General features: G+C 31.7%; 2 protein-coding genes across 2 annotated transcripts; both read right to left on the bottom strand.

The window, feature by feature from the left end:
• Positions 1-9,869: 9,869 nt before the first annotated feature.
• On the bottom strand, positions 9,870-11,069 carry LOC141710654 (uncharacterized). Its single transcript, XM_074513207.1, has 4 exons — positions 10,929-11,069; positions 10,698-10,733; positions 10,357-10,603; positions 9,870-10,262 (listed from the first exon to the last, which is right to left on the bottom strand). The coding sequence occupies exons 1-4, from the start codon at positions 10,983-10,985 to the stop codon at positions 10,078-10,080; spliced, it is 525 nt and encodes a 174-aa protein (XP_074369308.1). The 5' UTR covers positions 10,986-11,069; the 3' UTR covers positions 9,870-10,077.
• A 3,080-nt stretch (positions 11,070-14,149) lies between these two features.
• Positions 14,150-20,089, bottom strand: LOC141714069 (uncharacterized). Its single transcript, XM_074517612.1, has 11 exons — positions 19,803-20,089; positions 19,591-19,700; positions 18,870-19,028; positions 18,605-18,610; positions 17,941-18,006; positions 17,114-17,209; positions 16,098-16,187; positions 15,886-16,029; positions 14,915-15,022; positions 14,511-14,562; positions 14,150-14,434 (listed from the first exon to the last, which is right to left on the bottom strand). The coding sequence occupies exons 2-11, from the start codon at positions 19,678-19,680 to the stop codon at positions 14,400-14,402; spliced, it is 846 nt and encodes a 281-aa protein (XP_074373713.1). The 5' UTR covers positions 19,681-19,700; positions 19,803-20,089; the 3' UTR covers positions 14,150-14,399.
• Between the last annotated feature and the right edge of the window lie 3,724 nt (positions 20,090-23,813).

Here is a 23,813-nt window from a genome sequence, read left to right on the forward strand (position 1 = left end):
GATCTACAACTGCTTAAATTCTGAAGTGTATACAGACTGAAGCTGATATCAAACTTTAAGGATGGTAAAGCTATAAGGACTGTAAGTTGTAGTTATCTAGTCAAATTCTCATGCATTTGTACTTAATATTTTTGACATCATCAAATATATGTTAAACTTGTATATTATGCTAATTTAAAAGTTGGGGGAGATTGTTAGATATATTTGTGATGTCATGTCTAATATGATTTGTGTTTAGTTTTCAGTTCTTACTTAACAGGACAAATCATGACTTAACTGGAAATCAGTACTTATACTGAAGTCAGGACTTAAGATATTAGAACTTAAGTTGTCCTAACTTAAGTTATCAGGAGATATTTATCAGGAGATAATATCAGGACTTAAGTAGGCTTTCAGATAAGGAAGGCGGCTGATTGAAAGGAAAGAAGATCGAGACTGAAATAAGAAGAGATATGCATGAAGAAGAATTCTATAAGGAATAAAATACTTGGAAGAAAAGATAATTGATTGATATATATTAGGAAGCAGAATTATATTTGATATCAATTAGAATATTATATTGTAACAGTGTAGTATATAAACACAGACATAGGGTTTATACTATATGTGTTATCTTAATCGAGATTATTATTCATTGTAACCCTAGCAGCTCTCGTGATAATTTGTTCATCACTGAGAGAGAACAGTTCTTTGTAACAGAGTTTATTGTGCTGAATAAAATATGTGTTCTATTACTTGAGTTCTTATATTCGATTTGATTGTAGTAAATACTGTATTCAACCCCCTTCTACAGTGTGTGACCTAACATTACAGATCATACGTTACAGTTCGGGGAACTGGTATGTTTTTACTTTATTCTTGTTTTATAAGGAGTCAATCACTAATATGAGGTCTTGCAGTAATTGATAACCTTACTATGCAGGAAGTACCACATGTGTTTTACCGTCATCATGGTACAAAACTTGCCAATAACTTAAATATTTTTCTTGGTGGTGGGATGAGTGCAAAATTTAAATTCTATTTTGCAGAGAAGAAGATTTATGGGATGAATCAGTTTTTACGGAAGTATGTTGTACGTGAGGGTTATATTATGTTTTTTAAATATTGCGGTAATTCAGACTTTCAGATTTTTGTTTATGATACGGCATGCATTAATCACCTTCATCATTGTTGTGGAACATACCGTTTTGAAGATTTCATGTCTCCTTCATGTTCTGAAGAAGTAATTAAGATTGATGATAGTTTCGATGTAAAATCATAAGCACTTAATATTTTCTCTGTATGATACCAATAAGATACGAATGGTTTATGCGTTTGTGTCATGATACTTTGAGTGATAATATTCAAGGGAATTCCCGAAATACATTTCGTTATAAAAGTCTTTTTGTGTTTCATATTTGAACCTGTTTACATTTGTTCATATATTTGTATACATTTGGGAGTATTTTGATGATGAATTGGGGAGAGTATATTGGTTGTCAAAGACTCGCTCCCAGATCAGTGTTTATGATGAGAGATATAGAGACTTGCAGTTACCAAAGTTTTAGTTAAATAACTTGCAGTTATTTAACTGCACATTATAGAACAGGTAGTTATCAACATTTGGTGCTTTTATAAGGAAAAGGTACATGACCTCAAACATACAATCACATTAACAGAAACACCCTATCTTACACCTTCTCTTATATAGCGTCAAAAATGACTTCACGCGGTGCAAAGAGGAAACAATGGTCAGGGATTAAAAATATGACAATGGAAGAGTTGAACCAATTGGCCGTCACTTACGCAGATTTCAACACTAATTTGGAAGATGCAAATGTTTTCTTCTCAGAGTTGTATGCATCCATGGAAAGTAGGAAATCTGATTCATTTGCTCGTTCGGTTGACCTCCAGGAACAGTTAAAGTATTCTTTACATGTCTATTTATTTTCATGTCTTACCAATTTCTGGACGTGTGCTTAATAATTTCATCTCTCTCATTCATAGCAACATATAAGATATTTTGCAGAATGGATCACGGAAAAAACATGGAGAATCATCCCAAAGCAGTGACCAAATTCCACCATCTTATATGGGAAATCCACTTAGATTCCTAGGCAATACGTCCACCTCTTTGCTTGGTCATGAGACAACCTTGAAACTAAACACTGCAGAAATGATGAATGGCTTTCAAAAGTTTGGTGTGTTGGGTTTCGAGCACATAAACGCAACGGAAGCAGTAATTAAAAATGTAAAAATACTGAATTTTCAAAACCCACCGCAGGATCCATGCGAAAAACATATATTTAATTCGTAGATCAGATTCTTTACCTTAAGAAGCTTTACCAATTGGTTGACTAATGGAGATCCAAAACGTGTTCAATCACCACGCATCCCGCTCTCGCGATCTACGCTCTATCGGTATCCACAGGAATGCTTGAACCCAAGGATTGAATGTGTACTAGCACAAACTTATTTCATCTTGCTCTCTCCATCTTCTCCCTTGGTGGCTAGGGTTTTAGTAAAAGTCTTGCTTGCAAAATCAGCCACACAAGAGATATTATATAGAGAGTAGAAAAACGAATTATAACTCTTAACTAATTAGGAGTTATTATTAATTTGAAATTCCTATTTGTATTATAATTAAGTCACACTTAATTATTTAACAAATGAATTTCATAATTAATATTAGTAAATTTGAATATCAATATTTGTCTAATTAATTAAGTCATACTTAATTAATATTATAAATAATTCGAATTACTTTAATATAATTTAAATCCAATTTAAATTAAATAATCCTTCAAGCATTATTAGTGTGTGACCCTATAGGTTATTATTACGTTGGCAACGAATTTTAAATCTAATTTAAAATCGTAAACAATGAGCGGCATCTAGTAATACATCATTGCTACCTAAGTAATAATAATTGAATCGGTGATCGATTAAACCTTTCGTGAATAGTGTACAATGTAATATAATCCCTTTAACCAAATATTATAGATTAAACTAGAGGCGTGCAATGTATCATCCTCGTCAATGTTTAATCCAGGTTTCCTTGATCAATGAGTAGACTATCATATCAAATCAACATTTGAGCGTGGCCACGCATTTCATAGTCTAGCTCACACAAGAGACCAATAATATCACTCCTAAAATAGGAGGGTTAAATCCTATCTAGATCATTCATATTTATCATACGATTCATAATATACCCAATGTCCACTTTTATCATTACTCGTTCAAGGATAACTTTTAATAGAATCAATGTATATTAATTCTCGTATAGAAATATAATGACTTCAGGTCTAAGGACCATTACATCATTATCACTGTGAGAATTATTTATGACACAACAGACATACAGAATCTCACATTGGGTCTGTCCAGCACCATGTACATATACATCTGCCTGTGTTTTTTTACTTTAGTATCACTATACCTATGATCAATGAGATGTGATCATCAGTCAACAAACACACCAGTTTTAATACATTATTATTGTCCCTTAATAATAATAATCGACTAGGGACCTTTAGGAATATTGATATTATTCTCGTAATCTTATTTCTAAGTCACGTACTTAGAGATATAGAATTGCATATCATATATCAAGGACATTTATTAATCTAACATGTATATCGCGGTAAATTAAGAATTAATAAATTATAAAAGGAATAATCGATAGAACATAAACATTAATAATCCTAATGTCTTAAACTAAAACTTCATAGTGTTGTCTCTAGGGCACAAACACTAACATGGCGATGGGTGGAAGGAACATCTTGCTAATTTGAATGGTCAGGCTGATCAGTTGATTGAAGCAATTAGTAGAATTCGCATATTAATGGATGATTATGGTCGCAATATACGATTCATATTTCTGTAGATTATTAGAAGAATGTTAGTATGTTATTGTGTGATCAACGTTACTTTAAATTAGTAACAATGTTATTCTGTAAAAAGTGTTTGTAAGATTATTGGATCAAAGTGAACATTGTTGTGATCTAAATTCAAATTACATCATTATCTTCCAATCTATATGGAAAAGAGTCTCATTTATTTTGTATATTATTCCCATTTGTAATAGCAAGATGTAAAATTATATTTACATGTCATAAGTAAACATTGATTTCGGCAATGACATATAACAAATGATTAGATGAGTAAAACATTCATATGAGTCTACACTAAAATTTATTTCAATTCATAAGAGATAGTTCGGCTGAATACTGAAATCTCAAAACAATCATCTTTGAAATGATAAAAACTCAAATGTAATGCAAAATAGAAGACATTCCAGAATACAATCTGCCTAAAACTTATTATCAATAAATTGAATGCAAATGCATAGGGAAGACTTCACGCCAAAAGTAATTTATTTAGACTGCTCCACCAAGTATACAATAAACACAATAGTACACAGCATGTTCATCAGAGTTTATACAACTCAATCATGTTTATATCTCCCAATAGTAATAATTTACATTACTCAAAAAATTTTTATACCTTTGCCTCAGCACTTCAACAGTCGGATGATTGATACTGAAATAAATCTGCGAACATGATGAATTTCTTATCTGCAGCGAACCTATTAGAAGCAATTTACCAATAATCTTTAGTTTACACCATTACCTAAAATTATAGTTTCTAGTAAAGATATGTAGATTGAAGTAAATGGAACCATTATGGATTATTGGCCTCATTGTTGTCAAGATCACTATTGGAGGATACACAACATTTCCTTATAGTGCAATTGCTACATCATCAGTAAATTGATCCCAAACACAAATCTTAACCACGTTGCTAATATGGAAACCAAGATGGACAATCATATCAACATTGAAAAACACTGATCGAAACTACATTTATTAGTGAAATGATGGTCTTACCCGCCATCAAATAACTCAAAACGAAGAAACTTTCTCTCACCAAATCGTGTATAAACTTCCTTTACTGGTTCAATATTTTGATCCGTTCCAACAATATCTATGCAATGTCATATAATTAGAATTTTTAAAGGATCATTTAAAATAAAAACAATTATGTGATAAGATACAAAAATACCTATAGCATGTACAGGGGGCACATGTTCAGAAAGTGACATTGCAAGTTCAGAAATCTCAGGAATAGTCTTAAGCTCGAACTTGTGCCTTGGAATGGTATTTACTTCAAAAGGAACAGGATGGACAATGGTATCACGTGCGAAAACAATAATCTTATAAGAAGATACAAGTCTCAAAAGTCCTGCAGGCTCCATTACTATAAAGTTGTGAATATCATATGCGTTTCCTTCAAGTATGATATTGCTAACATCATGCCAAATCACACGATTCACAAATGCAAAGACATGACAATCCTGCATAACATTGGCTCATTAAGAAACTCTTCTATATAAACATTGATCATATACTACTACTTTATAAAGTGAACTACATTACCTTAGAATCAAGCAAAATTAGATTAACACATCGCAATCGTTGAATGCGAGAAAATGAAGGTCACATTCGAGTAATACGTACACGAACCCTCCAATCAGTCCTAGTGCTATCAACTGATGCAAGGTTATTTTCTATGTCAGCCATGAGTAAGATTAACAACAACCAAATGATTATTAAAGGGCTAAACAATTTAACACTCATAGAACATATGTTAACCATATATGTAAGAGGATTAGTATGTCAATCATGGATTTAGGTACATAATTATGTTAATCCAGTTGGCGAAATCTTGACGTATGAGTTTATTAGGATTTGGGTTCTACATAAGTAATCCAATATTCTGAAAATAATTAGAATATGTTAACATGGTATAACAATGTATACGACCTTAAAAATATGCTAGGTCGTCTAGTACAATATTTTCGGCACTGATTTCCTACTAAACATCTATTGAAAAAATAAAAAGCTTAACAGGTACGATAATGAAGACAAAATATGACGAATATTTTTCTTTTAATTTTACTTTTAATTTTTATTTCGTCAATTTGATGTTACCATTTTTTTAGTTAAATTACCAAAAATAGAAGCCAAACAGACGTGATTAAGTCTGCTTTGGTATGTATCTCGTATCCCATGAGTTTCTTTCAATAATATATAAAAACATGTACTACGTTTATACAGTTAAACGTTGAGAGAATATTTAGCATCAAATGTTACAATCAGGGATTTGAGCAATCCATTTAAATAAACGTAGAACAAACATGCCGTGTTAGAATATAGAAGATGTAATACAAAATGCTGAAAATGCATAGGATGATAATAAGGCAAATGAAGTAGTACAATAAACAGAAATCGTTAAGGGTGTACATTCAAACCATCTAAAAATTCAACAAAATTTTTTAAGTTTTGTAACAAAACAGAACTAAACATAAAAATTGACTTGTCTCTAAAACTTATTTAGATATCCTTAACGAAAATTCTGATTGAAATAAAAAGTTTTCTTTGATGCAACATCCATGTAATGCATTCTCTTTCCAGATATCAAAAATTACCTTCAAATCTTTCCTCCTGTAACGGAAAAAGTAATAATAAGTTACAATATTTAATTTCATAATTTCATATATTTACTAACTCGTGTTCAATCTTAAAGTACATTACTTCGCAAACAAATGCTATATTAACCTTATTTTATTCATCAATTACTATCGACACCATCATATCACATTCCCTCAAGTCTATAATACACATAAATGTATTAAGACATTTATACCCAAAAACAGTTAAAGTACAAAGTTTTAAAAAGAATCTTTTTACACATACCAATGCCTAAAGTTAAAAACCTCCTGGACTCCCGGGTTAATATAGAATTTGGAGGCCGGAGTATTAGTGATAATAGGACGCCTTACAACCAAAACAAACATGTTACAAACATACAATGTACTTGTCTAAGTAAATAATATAATAAACTATTTTAACTCCATAAATTTTATCTTTGTACAAAATAACTTTGGCACTTGACAGAACAATAATGATCGGTGTCTCTTCCCCATCTTCGTACAATGAAGTTATACTTTCAGTCAATGCACCCCATATATCCACTTTAAAAGAAACCCTTGTAACAAAACACATAGGAACGAAAAAAAATTAAATTTAAGTAGATACACTAGTTCAATGAATTTTTTTAACGTGTAACTTAATTCTTACTCTGGTCCTTGAGTAACATTGAATCGTATAAGAGACTGAACTCCAAAAATTATTTTAATGTTCACCCTTGGCTGAAGATCAGCAACAACTCCAATGATATCTGATAAAGAACAATGTCATATAATTAAAATAAATGGACTTTTTATATTATTGTGTTAGTATAAAGCATATGAAATTTATGATATATATGGCAAATGTCCTATCGAGAGCATAGGATTCAGGATTTATAGCCAACTGAGATAAACTGACAAATTCAAAATTGTGCCTCTCTATGAAAATATGGTCTAAGTCATTTGTATTTATAGCTTGGACTGTGGTTAAAGTGTAAAAACAATTTTTAGCGCAGAACGAACATGCCTCAAGATACCAGATGCGTGGGTAGTAAAGAAATTTGTTATTTCGTAAATCCGACCCTCAACAATAATGTTGTCAAAAGAGTTCCATATATCAGCTCTAACAAAAGCCTGCACATGATCATTTTTACAAACAAGAAAACATGTAGGTTACAATTGTATACTCAGAACTATAAACGTGACAACGTAAAACAATTTGTTTTAAACATGAATTACCTGAGGGTCCAAAAGAATCAAATTACATCCAACAAAGACTCCTTATCTATTATTAGTATGCCACAATCTTGTGACTCGAACTCGTATCCTCAAGTTTCGGCTGTAAATGTCCAGTGAAGAAAGCGAATTAACTATAACTAGAGCCGAAAGAATTGAATTTTGAAATCTATATTAAAAGAGATAGTAGTAAACTCCAGATTTCATAATCGTTCACCATGTAATACAAATTGTATGCAGAATACTAACCCATGATACTTGCAAGATGTGGTATGTAACGTTTCTTATGCAGCTCTGAGTTATAATACATGAACAACTATGACAATATCAGAATTAAAACAAAATGCTATGAAAAAGATTTAGATGCATATCTACAACTTTAATTGAGAGATATGATCAGATTACATGTTTTATGCCGCCAAAGTTGTTATATTTGATATGTCAGGCTATTAATTTGGAATAAAGTTAATTAATTTAAAATATATAAAATCAATCATGGAGTGAGAGTATGATACTTGTGCATATGTGATTGTACCAAAATATGTATATTTTAATTGTTAATTTTCTTTAGATGATTTCATAAATCAAATTATTAGTTGTTGCATTGATAGTATAAAAATTCATATTATACAGAGAATCGTGAACATAATGATTGACGATTATTAAATATTATTGTACTATTATTGAATAAAAAAGGAAAATATTATTGTACTATTATTGAATAAAAAAGGAATTAAGTGTTAAGTAGACCTAAAATCTTTTACAATTATATTTTTACAAATATTTTTAAAAAGTGATAGCATTTTCATTAAAATTTATAAAACTTTGGTGTTTATTAAAAAACCCCTTTTGTTTTTGTATGACATATGGAGTTTAATTTCATAAATTATTACACCCCCTTCAAATTAATTACGACACTAATATGATGATGCAAGTTCAGGTTAGTAATGTAGCTCAAAGATGTGAAATGTCACTAAATAGTAAATACAAGATTCTGCATTTTTCTTCTTTCAACATACAAGAATCCACATCTTTAACGCAGGAAATCAGTCTCACTCAAGTACTCAACAGAGTTTTTCTAATCAATACTGGGACTAGTTGAACAAGTGGAAATACAAAATTTATAAAATGTGTTCAAAGACAGGGAAGCAATCTGCAAGTAGTAAATTTAAGACATTCGACAAAAACCAAATCAAACCACCACATATCATAAAATCAAACAATCTCTTTGAGAACAAAGAGTGAAATGGCAACACCAACAACTCCGACGAACATGGACTCAACCGAAATAAGTCCAACTGCTGCATCAGTGCTAGGAGCAGGGGCACTAGAGGGCGACATTTGTGCAGAAACGGATATTGCTGCAAACACGAAAAAGATAGCAAAAACTAGAGCAATCTTCTGAAAAGCCATGTCTAATTTGCTGAACAATTTTCTTTTTTAAGTACAGCTTGAGAATTGCAGAAGTTTTTGTAGTGCATGTCATGTATTTTTTGTTGCCCTTTTATAGGCAGCTAATATGATTGATTTTATGTAGCACTGTTTTCAGTTATGTTATAATTTGTGATGTTTATGGTTTTTTCTGCTTGTCATTTTATAGGTTAACCAAAGAGTTAATGAAGATACAAATGCCAGATGGCAGGGCTTCAATGTAGACCAGATGGCAAAACCAATGGAAAAGTAGAACAATGGCCAGCCAACTGATAGCTTATTTTAAAATTTAAGTGTTCTTTCCTTTGCATTTTTGCATATCAGAAACTGAATAGTCCATTCATTTTTCATTGTATTCCCCCCTCTATGGATTTTTACACAGGTCATGCAATCCAAGTCTACTCAAAATGCTCTGGAAAAGATACTGATGGCAGGAAATTAATATAAATTTTTAGGCCAGATAAGGGGCTTCATTGTATACCAATTTCTTGTAACAGATGACACTTGTAATCTGCATTTCTTAATGTTTCAATTATATCTAGTTGTTATGTGAAGCTAGGTCCATGTCAGTTCAGGATATATCATAAAATCATACATTTGACATATCAGTTCGGGATACATCCTAAAATCATACATTTGACATTTGAGTACCAACCCAAAGCACAGAGATTTGGATGAACAAAGTCACAATTTATCACACTGGTGGACAAATCGGCATAAATTGATTCCGATGAAGCCAAAATAAGAATAAGCCTTAATATGCAGAATCCTTTTCATTAAACATAAATCACTGGTGTGAAACGAAATGTGGCACTTAAAGCATAACTTTGACATGGAAAAAAACCTGATACAGTACTTAGTTGCTCCTGTGCTACTTAAACTTCATGATCAGAGAGAGGAACAAAATGATTCCTTGATTATGTCTAATTACATAATACTATAATTTACGTGCATATCTAAGGACATTTGCTTTTACCCCCATGAGTGGTCATGTTAGCATAGCACTTGCCACACTTTTCTTTGTTACCATATTGGCCAGGAGGAACACATTTGCATCTGTCACAGCATGTAACACAAGCTCTCAGGCACACATTCTTTCTTGAGTGTAACTTGCACCTCACCACACATGGAGGATAACATTCTGCACCAAAACCATATTTTATATTTAATAATCACTTTCACTTATACTATTTATAATAGTTATCTAGATGTAAAGTTATTTGCATGTAGGAAACCTTTAGTGTTTCTTGGAGGTGGAGGATGTGCAGAAGTAGGCGGTGGCAAGACTATAGGCGCCTTAAATGGCGGCGTAAAAATGGGTGGTTTGACCTCTGGAGCTGGAGCTGGAGCTGGAGCTGGAGGTGGTGGTGAAGCTTTCACTGGGGCAGGTGTTTGCGCTGGAGGTGCCTTTACTGGAACAGGAGCCACAGGTGGAAGTGCCTTGACTGGAGTAGGAGCTGGGAGAGGTGTCTTTAGGGGACTCTGATGAGCAGAAGGTTAAAGTTTAAAAAAAAAATAAGAATGTGGAGAATAAATTGTAATGTAAGCTGGTCTTGAACAATGAATTGTATACTACCTGCAACTGCAAGAGCTCTTTAGCTTGTGCTGAAACCTGCAAAAATTAAAATATATAGGAAAATGCTAGGTCAGAAACAAAAAATAGAACTACCTACTGAGAACATTTTTGAAAGAACCAAGTATTGCCCAATCCAGGTCCAAAAGTCACATCTTTAACTATAACCAGCTTTTAGACATGCATCAACATGGTAACTAGGAAATAAGAAAGCATGAAAAACAGATCACATACCACAGTTGAAAGAAGAAGCAAGGAGGCCAAAATTTGAACTAAAAATCTGAGTGCCATATTGTACAAGAGATGGTTTGAGCAGAATGGGGAGTATGTGGAGTGGTATAAATAGAGGGTATGACAGGAGCAGGGGTCAGTTTGCAATTTGTAACTGGTCCATTATAAGCTAATGTAATAAGCAACTTGAACTCAGAAAACTTTTTTGCCTTTCGATAAAAATATATATGTGTTTACGTGTCATCAAAATTATCTTTGAAAGTTTTGATCAACTATTTTTGCCAGTTAATATTGTTGAATTTTTAATTCCTTAAAATTGTTAAATGATGAAACACTACAACCAAACTTTTGAAATTGGATGTAAAGTATGGTCACTTATCTGTAAATCTCAAAACTAGAGTAATTCTTTTGAAACTCTTTATAAATTTTAACCACTAATTTGCAAATTGTAAACTACAAACACCAATTTGTAAATTAGCCGTGAAAATAGCACCGACTAGGGATGACAGCTCTTGAGCTGAGCAGTCAATGTTAAGCTAATGAGAGGAGGACAGTGAGACATTGCCTGTAAAAACAAGAGTTATGGGAAGGTGTGCTTAAAACAAAAAAAGTCTGAGAGGGGGGTTCATTCAGCAGACCAGAGACAGCCACCCACATGCCATAAAGCCATTGCACTGGAGGAGTACTATCTGCACAACTGGTGTATACTACTAGTACTAATGTACAATTAATCCTTTCTGCTAATTCATCAGAATTTGTACCCCCTGAATAATTTATCAAAACTCTACACGAGGTCTGTCTCCACTCCACCCTCTTCTTTCTTTAATCAAACTTATATAAAACAAGTTTATCTACATTTCAGACATCCTGTTTTCCCCCTTATCCTCTTCCCCGTCCTCAACTCGAAAAAATCTCCAAACAAATTTTGCTCGGTGCAGAGAAGGTGCAAGAGTGATCTACATCTCTATTATCAACTTGAAAATTTTATTAATTTTCTTTTAATCACAACATATCGGAAAATATACTTTCCTTTTGCTGTAAACTAATTTAAGTCGAGAACTTATATTATTGCCAACAACTACAACTCTACAAGCATGACCTAAATAGTTCTTGATTTTAAATTTCTGTAATATGAAAGCTTTCCTAAATTCAGAACATTGAAGAGTGGGTACAAAGTCTTTTCACTGGATTCAAAAGTGTGTCATTAGTCAAGTAATTAGATATTTTAATTACATGGTGATTACTCAGTAGGACAACAGCAATCAATCTTTTCCTAAAAGTAGAGTTTTGATCAATCATGGCAGACCAGCTGGGTGTCCGTACTTACCAAATAAAGTGGCGAAAAGTAAAAATACTCTCAAGTCTCATTTAGCCAAAAAATAAAAATCTAGCGGAGGAACTGTTGTCATAGTGATTGAGCTCTTTACTTCTTGCGGGAGGTCAAGAGTTCGACAACTGACGTCTGCGTGTGTAATCAATTAGCAAAAAATCAAATAATAGTAAAAATCTCACCATAATTAGTCAGTATTTTGACAGACTTACTCAACGACGAATTATGTAACCGTGATTCCCCCAGTGCTATGAGAAACAATAATAGTTATTGCTGTTCTTGTGGTGTTTTTTTAGCTAATACCCTCCATTCCATTCATACATGCACACTGTGTTATTGGAATTAAGACCAAATTATATTTATTAAACATTAAAAGAGGTTGAAGTAAAATGTGTCCACGATGACATTATGGTATCAATGTTAACAAAGGATGTGCACCTATACAATAAGGGTGTGCACATATCACCTCATTTGAACCGAACTTATACATGTTTGATTTAATACGATATTTGTTTCAATAAGTAAAAAATGGTACTCCCTCCGTCCTTTTGAATTGTTATCAAAAGGATTGGACACAGAGTTTAAGAAATATATATAAAGTAGTGAAAAAGAGAAAGAAAAGTGGGTGAAGTGGTGGGACCCATTAATTTTTAATATATAAAAGAGAGATAGTGGGAAAAAAGTAGTGTAAAAAAGGAGAAAAAGTGGGGGAAATAGGGGACCCGTTGACTATTTTTGGTAAGTTTTGAATTGTAAAGAAATGGATGGAACATCCAAGAAAGGAAAGTGTAAAGAAATGAAAAAGACAGAGGTCTATCCGGGTAATATGTGCATCCCCTCACGTAACAAGATCTGCATTAAAAGTAAATATTTGCAATTGAATTCAATGACATGAATAAATGCAAAATGCAGAAATAAATCAAGACGGTGAACAGGATATAGACTTAAAAATTAAATGGTCATTTAAAAGGGTTTGTGGACTCTGCAATCTGCAGTACTACAGTGATCTGATTAGCTGTTGAACATCAACATTGGATTATACAGTACTGAGAACATTTAATTATAGAGTATACAGTTTTGAGTTTTCTGACAACCCAAAGTGTGAGAATTCATTCCGATTTGTAATTATATAGTGAAGGGTAAATGCATCAAGTTATTTTGGACATCTTAGATGTCCAGCCCACATCTGAATTATTTAGATTGTCCTCAAGGAGCACATTTGATGCCGTTTGTTACTATCGATGTTTATATTTCCCAATTCCCGTGAGGATAATAAGTAGACACTTGATAATTGTAACAAAAATAGTAGCTGATAAGTTGCTTTACATCATACCTGATAGCACTATATGTGTGTGGCTAAACACCTACAAGGGTCCAGTTCTAAACTGTGAAGAATCACGCGGTTGCTGTCCCCAGGTCCTCTAGATATCATTGCTCAAGGGCATCAAGTGGATTTGTAATCCATTGTGTTCCTTTAACAACCAAACTATGTAAAATACTTTGTTTTCATGCTATATTTTCTGAGGTCCACCCAAATTACTACAGTTTTACACGAGTTAAATTGTAAATATAGGAATTGTTTTTTATGTCCTTTTATTTATGTATACATACTATGAGTAGCATAATTAATTTGTGAATATATGAATAATTTATTTGTAGATATTCTTATATTTATTTAAATTTACTTGTATATATTTTCTTTAAATGAAGTTTGACATTTACGTCCACAAAACTCTTTACCAATATTCTCACATTTTTAACATCATTACACAAAACCAGATGATTTGCTAAACTCAAAAGCTAATTAAGCAGCTTCAAAAAAATCGATCAAACAAAACACAATACCTGAAATAAATATCTTCTTCACATTTTAGGAAGTTGGTTTCAATCAGGGAAAATCTTCAATTTGTTACTACTACGAATTCGCTGTTTCCTCGTAATGCACAGTTAGTTTTTTTTTATATTTCAATAACATAACTGTTACAATATTACCTACATACTGTGTATATCTTCCCAGTCATAATACAAAGTTGGCTTAAGAGGCACTTAAAGTCTTAAACTAAAACCATTTCATACAGAGATAAACCTATTTCCGCCAGCAAAAACAAACAAAAGGGATCTGCTATTTTAAGGCATTATAAACCCTACTTCCGCTCACAGTCTTCTTGAATTTCACCCTCTGCATAGTAAAGCCCAATGTAATGTAAGATAGTAAAACCTTATCTAGTAAAGCTCACAATACCAAGAGTCGTTACCTGGGAGATAGACAGCAAGATTGGCTTGAGCATCAGCTTCTGAGTTCCACTCCTTTCATAGAGTTGACAAAATATATAAGGGACTAGTTTACGGCCCATTGCATAAAAAACATATGATATATGACTTAAGACTGGTAAGTGACACCATTTATTGAAATGTTAACAATAATGCATTGTTAGTTTCTTGTTTTAGTTATATTCATGTATTAAATTGATTCTACCAAACCCTCTTAGTAATTTTTTTTAAACGAGCCTTTACCATAAAGAAAGGTATCCATATACTTCAAAAGAAGCAGGTAAGCTATACCATTACGTTATCTCTGGTAAGTGAATAATACTTGACATAACATTTTGTACTGCAAGATAAGTAAAAACTAAAAAGTGCTCCACTACATACGGCATACCCTTTCAACATGTTTGATCTCAAACCACGTAAATTTCTCTTTGAGCTCTTTAGCCACCTTGCATAAGTCAGCCATGTTCTGGTTTTTGGTTTTCCACAGACCCTGAATCTGCAAGCTCATTTTGCCGCTCAAGTAAGTAAAAACTGAAAATATTCATTTAGCAAACAAAAAAAAACTGAAAGTATTCATTTATAATGACCAGATACAAATCGTTCAGCTAGCAGTATATTAGCAGCGGACCACGTATTAAAGGGCCTAACTTTTAGATATACAGTAACAGCAGACTTAATCGATTGCAAGAATCGGATGGTAGATCATGTCAACCACATTGCTCAGAATTCACGCGTACAAACTACAAAGTGGAAGGCAAAATTGACTATAAGCAATATTGAAGTGATATGCAATGGAAGAAGTCATTCAGATTTTGATAAATAGTATATTTATAAAAGAAGTATATATAGAAACAATAATAAATATTATTTGCTTCTGTACTTGTAAGTAATCGACCCAAGATCTACTTCGATATATATATATAGGGGTGAAACCAAATTTGTACTATATATAAGGTACTATTGAAAGAGGCTTTCGATTTCTTATAAAGAGTACAGACAATAAAGATTACTTAATTCTGTACTTGTAAGAACTCGAACCCAAAATCTTTTCTAATATATGGGGGTGAAATAAATATGGTGAACGATAAATTAATTAAGGAAAACAATATAAAGTGATCTGACAATAAACAGATAGGATTTTAGAGGTGAAACAAAATTTGGTACAATGTGACATTCTTGAAAAGGGGTCCCGTCTTCAACAAAGAGTATAGATTGGAAGCTTCAAGTTTCATAAATACCATGATGCAAGTGTAAAAGAATTATAAGATAATTTGTAATATAAATTAAATCGAGCTAACAATAATTACTAAATTCATAGTGATTGAAGAAAGAATGATAAACCAAGGGAATATAGCTAACCTGCATACAAACAAGTTTAGAATCTCCTTTGACACTTATATGTGTAATCCTCTTCTGCAGAGCAACCTTCAACCCTAAAATCAGAGATCGATATTCTGCAACGTTATTAGTCGCAATGCCCAAACCTTCACGCAGCCGATAAACCTGTGTGAGGATATATCAGACACCTACACATTATACAATAGAAACAGGCAAGCCAATAAGCTGCATACCAAGCTTCCATTTGCAGCACGCAGCACAACTCCAGCACCAGCTTGCCCAGGATTTCCCTTTGATGCACCATCAAACTCAAGAATGGAGGTCTGATATATAAAAGATACAAATTTAACTATTAAGAAGATTTATTGACATTGTAATTCAAGAAGCAAATATTTTAAATTGGAAGAAGATATTATCCATTAGCATGTCAGATAGATAACACATCATATGTGTCAGATAGATAAATTATTTATTGATAATATGAAATGAAAAAAAAAACATATTTATTCTTTCCATATCCACATCATATGTGTCGTAACAAATTTCTAGCATTTATGAATTTCTTATGTTTTATGATCTCAACCAGTATACATGATATATCTACCTCTATCAGTGGGTGCATACCTTCACACATCTCTACCTTGTCAGACATTTCACGGGGCAACATAGATTTTTTTTTTGGATACATATGTGCAGGTTAAATTTCACTTATATTGTTTAAACCAATAGATTTTTGTTACTTGATGAAGAACATGTCAACATTTGTCGGTCACGCCAATTTGTGTAATCATCTATTTGCATTCAAGTATCCTACATTACAGTAACAACTCAGCACAAAAAACTCCAAGCTTGATCCCATCGTTATAAGAAGTGCCACAGGTTCAGAGGATCAGTTATTGTTGCTCTAAATTCTATTTTAAATATTCATATATCCTTGATATAAGGCTAGTCGGACACAGTTCTGTGTCAACTATTATTGTTTACGAAAAATAAATGAGCAACAAATAGCAAAATTTATTTTACCGATTTTGGAACTAAGAAGGGACAATGATTTTTAGGAGAAGAAGGGACAATACCTTTTACCACAAACTCAATGACTTTTTACAACCAGAATATGGCATATCGAGAAAGCTTAAAGTATAAATGCGTTGAACAATCAGTCATAAACTACCCTACAGAAGCAAGGCCCAGTGAACATGAACTCGACTGACATGGCAGTAAGAGATTGGGGATAAGTTTGATTACTTACACAATAAGAAGAAATTGGTGGAACGGCCAGGAAATTCTCTCTTCTAGATTGATTTTGCTGGGGGTTTGAGAACGGATTTGACCCCCCTGCACCATGCTAAAAAATAAAATATATGAAAAGAAGGAAATAGACAGGTCCTGAAGAGAACCGTGAATCTCCCTGGCCAGAATCATATGGCGTGTGGGAGTCCTTGATTCTTGAAACATCTTTAAACAACATATGCATTATGAGAAATAATAATATGATCACATAAGACAATTTATAAAAAATACAACCTTAACAATCTGTCTAACTGAAGGTTCAAAGAATACATTCGACTCAAACTCTAAAGTTCAAGATGTAATTATTTAATATGACAAAACTAACTTCAAAGATGTAAAGAACATAGTTGCAACCCAGAGACAAATTTAAAACATCAGCACTACCTTGTACAAATTAGACGGCGTTCAAGTTTCTACCGACTGCCCAACCATTTTTTGCTGTTAAATAAGTTTGCTAATTTATTGACTATAGACATCTTTAATACACCAAAAATATGGAGGGTTAACACGACCACAATATAGACAAACGGAATAACAAAAAGCAAGAACAAGATCCAAAAGAGTCATTGTGGAAAGGATTAATATATAAAACACCTAGTAAGCAGTCTCCCAGAGACTTTTATAGGACTAAATGAACCTGCAGGACATAAAGTATTTGAGAACATGTTCTTTTAATTCAGCCCTTATCCTTAAACTAGAAATATAGCTGTTCTACCTTCACCTAGCAAGCCAACAAACGAGTCTATTAGAGGAGAAAGTCTACTATAGGTTTAATTTAGTCCTTACCGGATGTAATTTTTCAATATACTTGACATCCAAGTTACAATGCAACATATTTATAATCCCCGCGATACATTCAGATTATGTTTTGATATAGGGGGCAGGCGTCAACAAAGTTTAAATTCTTCTTTTGCTACTTTGCAAACAAAGGGGTTGTATAGTAAAATTGAACACAAATGCATAGATATCTGCAACAACATCCTACAACAAGGAGCTGCAAAACAGAAAAAAATACCTCATTTATATAGGAATTGGCATATATGATTTTAAACAATCATTTCAAGTAGTACATATGCAAAGTGTACATGTAAACCATTATCAGATTTGACAACCACTAGTCTACCTGCAGCCTCATTTCTGGAGAATTTATCTGAATTGCTTTTCTTTACCGCTAGCTGGTTGCTGAAAGAAATCATTTACAAGTTGCATGAGGCATCCTTCACCATAACAGCCTTTTAATAAGTTATTCATGGCAAAGATTAATGTTTGACTAGACGCGAAGAAGCTTAACATGTACAAAAAGAGCACGTATCACCTTCAGACCCACTTCTGAGTACGACATAATTGTTATGTTTAGTTTTTGTTTTATTAATCTTGCTCCATTTGACAACCAAATTGGTTGAGAAAACAAGTCAGATAAAAAGAAAAGACAAATATAGAATTGACATACCGTAGCCTACACATACAGCAACATTCTTCATAATCAACAATCAATAACAGTATTTTGATAGCTATATATAGTGTATAAATATCGATGAGGGGCAAAGTGCAGGGAGGGTCTTCTATATGATTTTATTCTACAAAATAAAAACTAACATCTTGTTTTGGTAAAGGTCAATCACAGAAATTCAAATACACCCGCACCCACTCCACCACCGGGGTTCCAAAAAAGTATTATGTGCTAGGCTAAGTCTTGCAGATACAAAAGAAATTACCTGAAAAGGGCACACAACAAGAGGTCCAAAAAGATCGGCTTGCACAGCGGAGGCTCCAATGGAACAAATAGAATTCTTTAGCCCACGTGAATTCAGGTATGCCTCAGTCTCTTTGGGAAGAGAACATCCTTTGAACACAGTAATAGAAGGATCGTACATCTGAACAGTTGAGAATAAGTTTGATATAAGCAAGCATGCAATATCACAATAATTATCATAACAAGTAGAGAACATACAAGAACGGAATATATTTCAATAACCTTGACAACAAATCAGTTTACTCTGAGTTGATTTAACAAACTAATCAAACAATTTGAGTTAATGTTATGGTAATGTTAACAGATGTGCGCCAAGGTTAAGAAAAAAACTTAAAACAAGGTGTATATAATCCTATCTCCGCAGGAAATCGGTAGTCACAAATAAATCCTAAGCTTTATTTAATAATCATCAATTCATAATTTTCACCAACTCTTTATGTTGAAGATCACGACTGTTTATACCATCACGTTCTTTCACTTGTCATTTCATGAACCAATAAGATCGCAATCTTTAGCCACTAACCACTAACAATTCCTAAATAAACCATACATATACACAAGTACTTGAATATCATAACAACAACCAACCAAAAAAGTAGCAGAATTAAGATAAATAAACAAAAAAAACACAAAAATTGAATAATTACGCAGAATGGTGAACAAATGAGTTATAAAAAAATTACAAGAAGAGCTTGAACATCAGAAGAATTCTTGTAAAGACCCACAATGTCCCCTTTCCTCACAACATAAAAGGCCTCATTTTCATCTCCCATTGATTAATACTATATTCTTGCTGCACAAGATCATATATTTAAATCAAAAAACACAATTTTAAGTACAAAATCAACTGTGTTCATATTTTTTACTTAAAAAAATGTAAAGGTGTAAACTTTACCTTGTAAAAGACACAAGAATTGAAAGAGAAAAGAAGGGTAAAAAAATGTGAAGGAAGCAATAGTAAAGGGTATTAATTAAAAGGGGGTTAATAAGTGTTTAGGGTTTAATGGCGGGAAAGTGAACGAGACGAGACAGCGAAGAGAGTGAGAGTAATGAATTGAATTGGGGAGACGATAAAAAAAGATTGGATCGGTTCGGGTTGTGTAGCAGGACGGTTCAATCCGTCCACCTGTTCCTACTGGTGGCGAAAAGTGAGAAAAAGGCCTAAATGTCACAATAGGATGATCACAATGTCACTTTGAGAAAAGAGGGTCTCTAATACTACTCCAAAACGGAGTTTCGTGTTATACATTTTTTTTTTAATAAAAAATGGAGTTGCATATTTTGTTTTCATTTTTTTTAAATTAAAAACGCAACTTCAAATCATGTTTAGAGGGCAAAATGCAATATCGAGATTAGTTTTTCATATTAATTTATTTTGGATTTGCGTTTTGTTTTTTTTTTCATCCTTAAAACTCAGTTAAAAATTGCATTTTTACGAAAAACTAAGTTTGAAATCCCGTTTTTATATCCATAAACTAAAGATGAGACTGCGCTTTTGATCAAAACAATTTCTGAAATTGCGTTTTCAATTTTTTATTTTCTGATCGTCTTCATACAATTTGATTAAAACAAAACCGAAATTTCGTTTTCATAAAAACACAATTTGAAACCACGTTTTTAAACAAAAACATAATCGATTTTTTTTATTTTAAAAAAAGAGTTTACCGATCGCTTTTTATGAAACATGACTTCAAGATGCGTTTTGTTATAGAATAACTCAAAATGAAACTGCGTTTTCGTTTATTTTGAAAATATAACCCGATTTCCCGTAGTTGGGGCCAACAATTTAAAAAGTGACATTGATGGTCATTTAACCCCAAATAGTGATATTTGGGACCAACACCCTGAAAAAGATAGCTAATAAACGGATAAAATAAGCACAATCACCTCCCATGTTTAAAAATGTAATTTTATTTATAAAAAATATATTTAAATATGAAATTGTTAGAAGAAAATTAACATGGACTATTATTATGAATTGTATAAATATTTTATACAATTTTTTTATAGTAATTTAATATAATAACTTTTAAATCATAATTTTATACTTTCAGTGATTAATCGAATAATTGTTAAACAATCAGATTAATTAATCAAAATATTAATCGGATGTGTTAAATAAAATACAAAATAATTAATTTATTAAACTAAATATGTTAATTTATAAAAAGAATATAGTGATTAATCGAATTATAAAATTGAATCGGCAAAACTTTTTAAAATGATTATTCAGATAATTAATCGGTAAAATTAGTAATTTTTATGACAAAGGGCTTTAATTCCAACTAAATCTTTTTTTTGTGAGAGAATTATAAATACCGATTATAGAAAGAGAGAAGATATGAAAAAAAATACAACACGTGTACGTCAAATTGTGAAGTGATAACTTTTTCAGTGATTGTGAACATGTATTTAATGTAATACCGGCTTTGTCAACTTTGACGAGTAAGATAATAATAATTACAGTATGAAACAATTTTTACAGTATTTAGCAATTATGTTGTGTGTCTTTAAAATTTCAGAATTTGAGAATTAATTGTTATAAAAATTGGCCGATGTCTCAAAAATTGTTAGTTAGTCATTCAAAAATTTTGATCGATTCAATAAATTAACTGAATTTTATAAATCGATTAATATATCACAAATCGGTACATTAACCGATTAATTCTATTTTTTAAACATGTAATCTGGGCATATATATATATAAGTATTGATGTTTTATTTTATTTATAATTATTTACATTTTAAAATTGTAACATATTTTCTTAAAATTAATACATACTTTATTATTGGATCAAATATAGGGCATCTCCAATTATCACACGGCTTTAGCTAAATTAGGTAGCATAATGAAAATAAAACTTACAAAGAATATGTAAAAAAATTATCACTCCGAGAAAAAACTCTTGGCTATAATTTAGCCAACCAGTTAATACTGATTATATTTATCGAACTTTTGAACATTTAGTGAAACTAGCTCTGTAACCCGTGCGAGGCACGGGCATGATCTAACGTCAACTATTATTAAATTTGTATATGTGCTTATGAAATAAAATATATTTTCTGTTACGAGAAATTATTTTTATTTGTGTATAGTGTTTGCTGTAAGGATGAGTTTTTTTCGGCTTTTATATTTTGTAGCACATATGAGACTCATATATTAATGAAATGTATAGATGTTATAGAATTGAAAAGTATTGTATAATGTAAGATGCACTTCTTTTCAATTTTGTATTTTTGCAAGATGTGTATTTGAAAATGTTTAAAATTTTTAAATTTCATAATTGTTACCGTATAACATGAAAATTCATTATTTGACAAGATCATATTAATCGATTATAAAAAAATTGATTTCATTTGTGTTACTCACCATAATTTCTTATATCTTATATGTACGTATGTTTATATGTATGTATATATGCATGTATGTATTTGAATGCTAATTGTGCAAAAATGAGTTATATGATAATTAATTTGACAAAGGAGTATACGTGTGCTGTGAACCTATAATTCAAATATTATATAGTACGTATCTAAATAAGAATACGATATTTGTTTTTTCCGCTCGAAATAGAGTTTCTTGTATTGTAATTGAAATAATTAAAATATTACACATGATATATTAAATGCGATAATAATAAATATATAATAATATAATAATATGAGAATTTTAGTCTATACTTATAAAAATACATATATAATTATAAGTATAAGTTTTTACTATACTATAATGGAGTAGTAATAAATATATAATTATTAGTAATTAATGAGCTAACTGTAATTAATATATATATGTTATTAAATTTGATATTTATTATATATATTCACGAGGGGTACTTAAGTAATTTCAAAATTTTAAATTGTCTCAATGAATGCTCTATTATATATAATAGATCGATAGGTTGAGTTCATTTCTATTAGTTACCTTAATTTCCTATATCTTGTATGTATGTTTGTATGTGTATATGCATGCATGTTTGTATATATGTATGTACGTATGTATGTATGTATGCATGCATGCATGCATGTATGTATTTGAATGTTAAATGTGTGAAAATAAATTATGTGATAATTAATTTGACACAAGTACATTTGTATTGTGTAATACAAGTTTTATACATATCTAAATAAGAATACGATATTTGTTTTTTCGTTCGAATTTAAGTTTCTTCTACTGTAAATGAAAAAATTAAAATGTGACATACGACATTAAATGCGATAATATAGATATATGAAAACATAATAATATTAGAATTTTAGTCTGTAATAACCCCAAAATTTTCAACTTTTTGTAACCCTTGTGAATAGTGTTTTAGCTGAATGAGAAAACTTTTCACGCCACACTATGTAGGGGTTCTGTTATGGATATTCTGGGATATTATTAGTACTATATGTAGTATATAAGTGTATGTAAAGATCGTCAGAATCCAATTCCGAACACTTTGGTTTTTCCCGGAAATCCACAAGATACGGAGAGAATTGAGTATAAGGTAACAGGATAAAAAGGATTTAAATTAAAGGATTATAATAGAGGATCATAAAAAGGAATATAATGTATTGAGAAAGGTTAAGGGAACCTAAGTAATAAGATCCCGGGTATGATCCTTCAAACGATAAACGAGAACGAAAGTAAGCGAACCGTATAACAGATCAGCGGTCATTAGGCAAACGATTAGGAAGTTAATCAAAGGGATTAGTGGGAATGATGTCATCCAACCAATAGAAAGAGGACAAGGAAGGGATGATGACATCATGAGGATGACATAAGCATGACATGGGAAGGAAGGAGGTGTGGTAGCTTTGTAACCACACAAATTCAAGGGCAAAAAGGTAATTGACTAAATCAAATACAAAAACCAAGCAACCAAGCCAAGTAAAATCATTTTCATCAAAAAATCAAAAAGCA

Source organism: Apium graveolens, chromosome 3, assembly GCF_009905375.1.
Source record: "Apium graveolens cultivar Ventura chromosome 3, ASM990537v1, whole genome shotgun sequence".
Lineage (NCBI taxonomy): Eukaryota > Viridiplantae > Streptophyta > Magnoliopsida > Apiales > Apiaceae > Apium > Apium graveolens.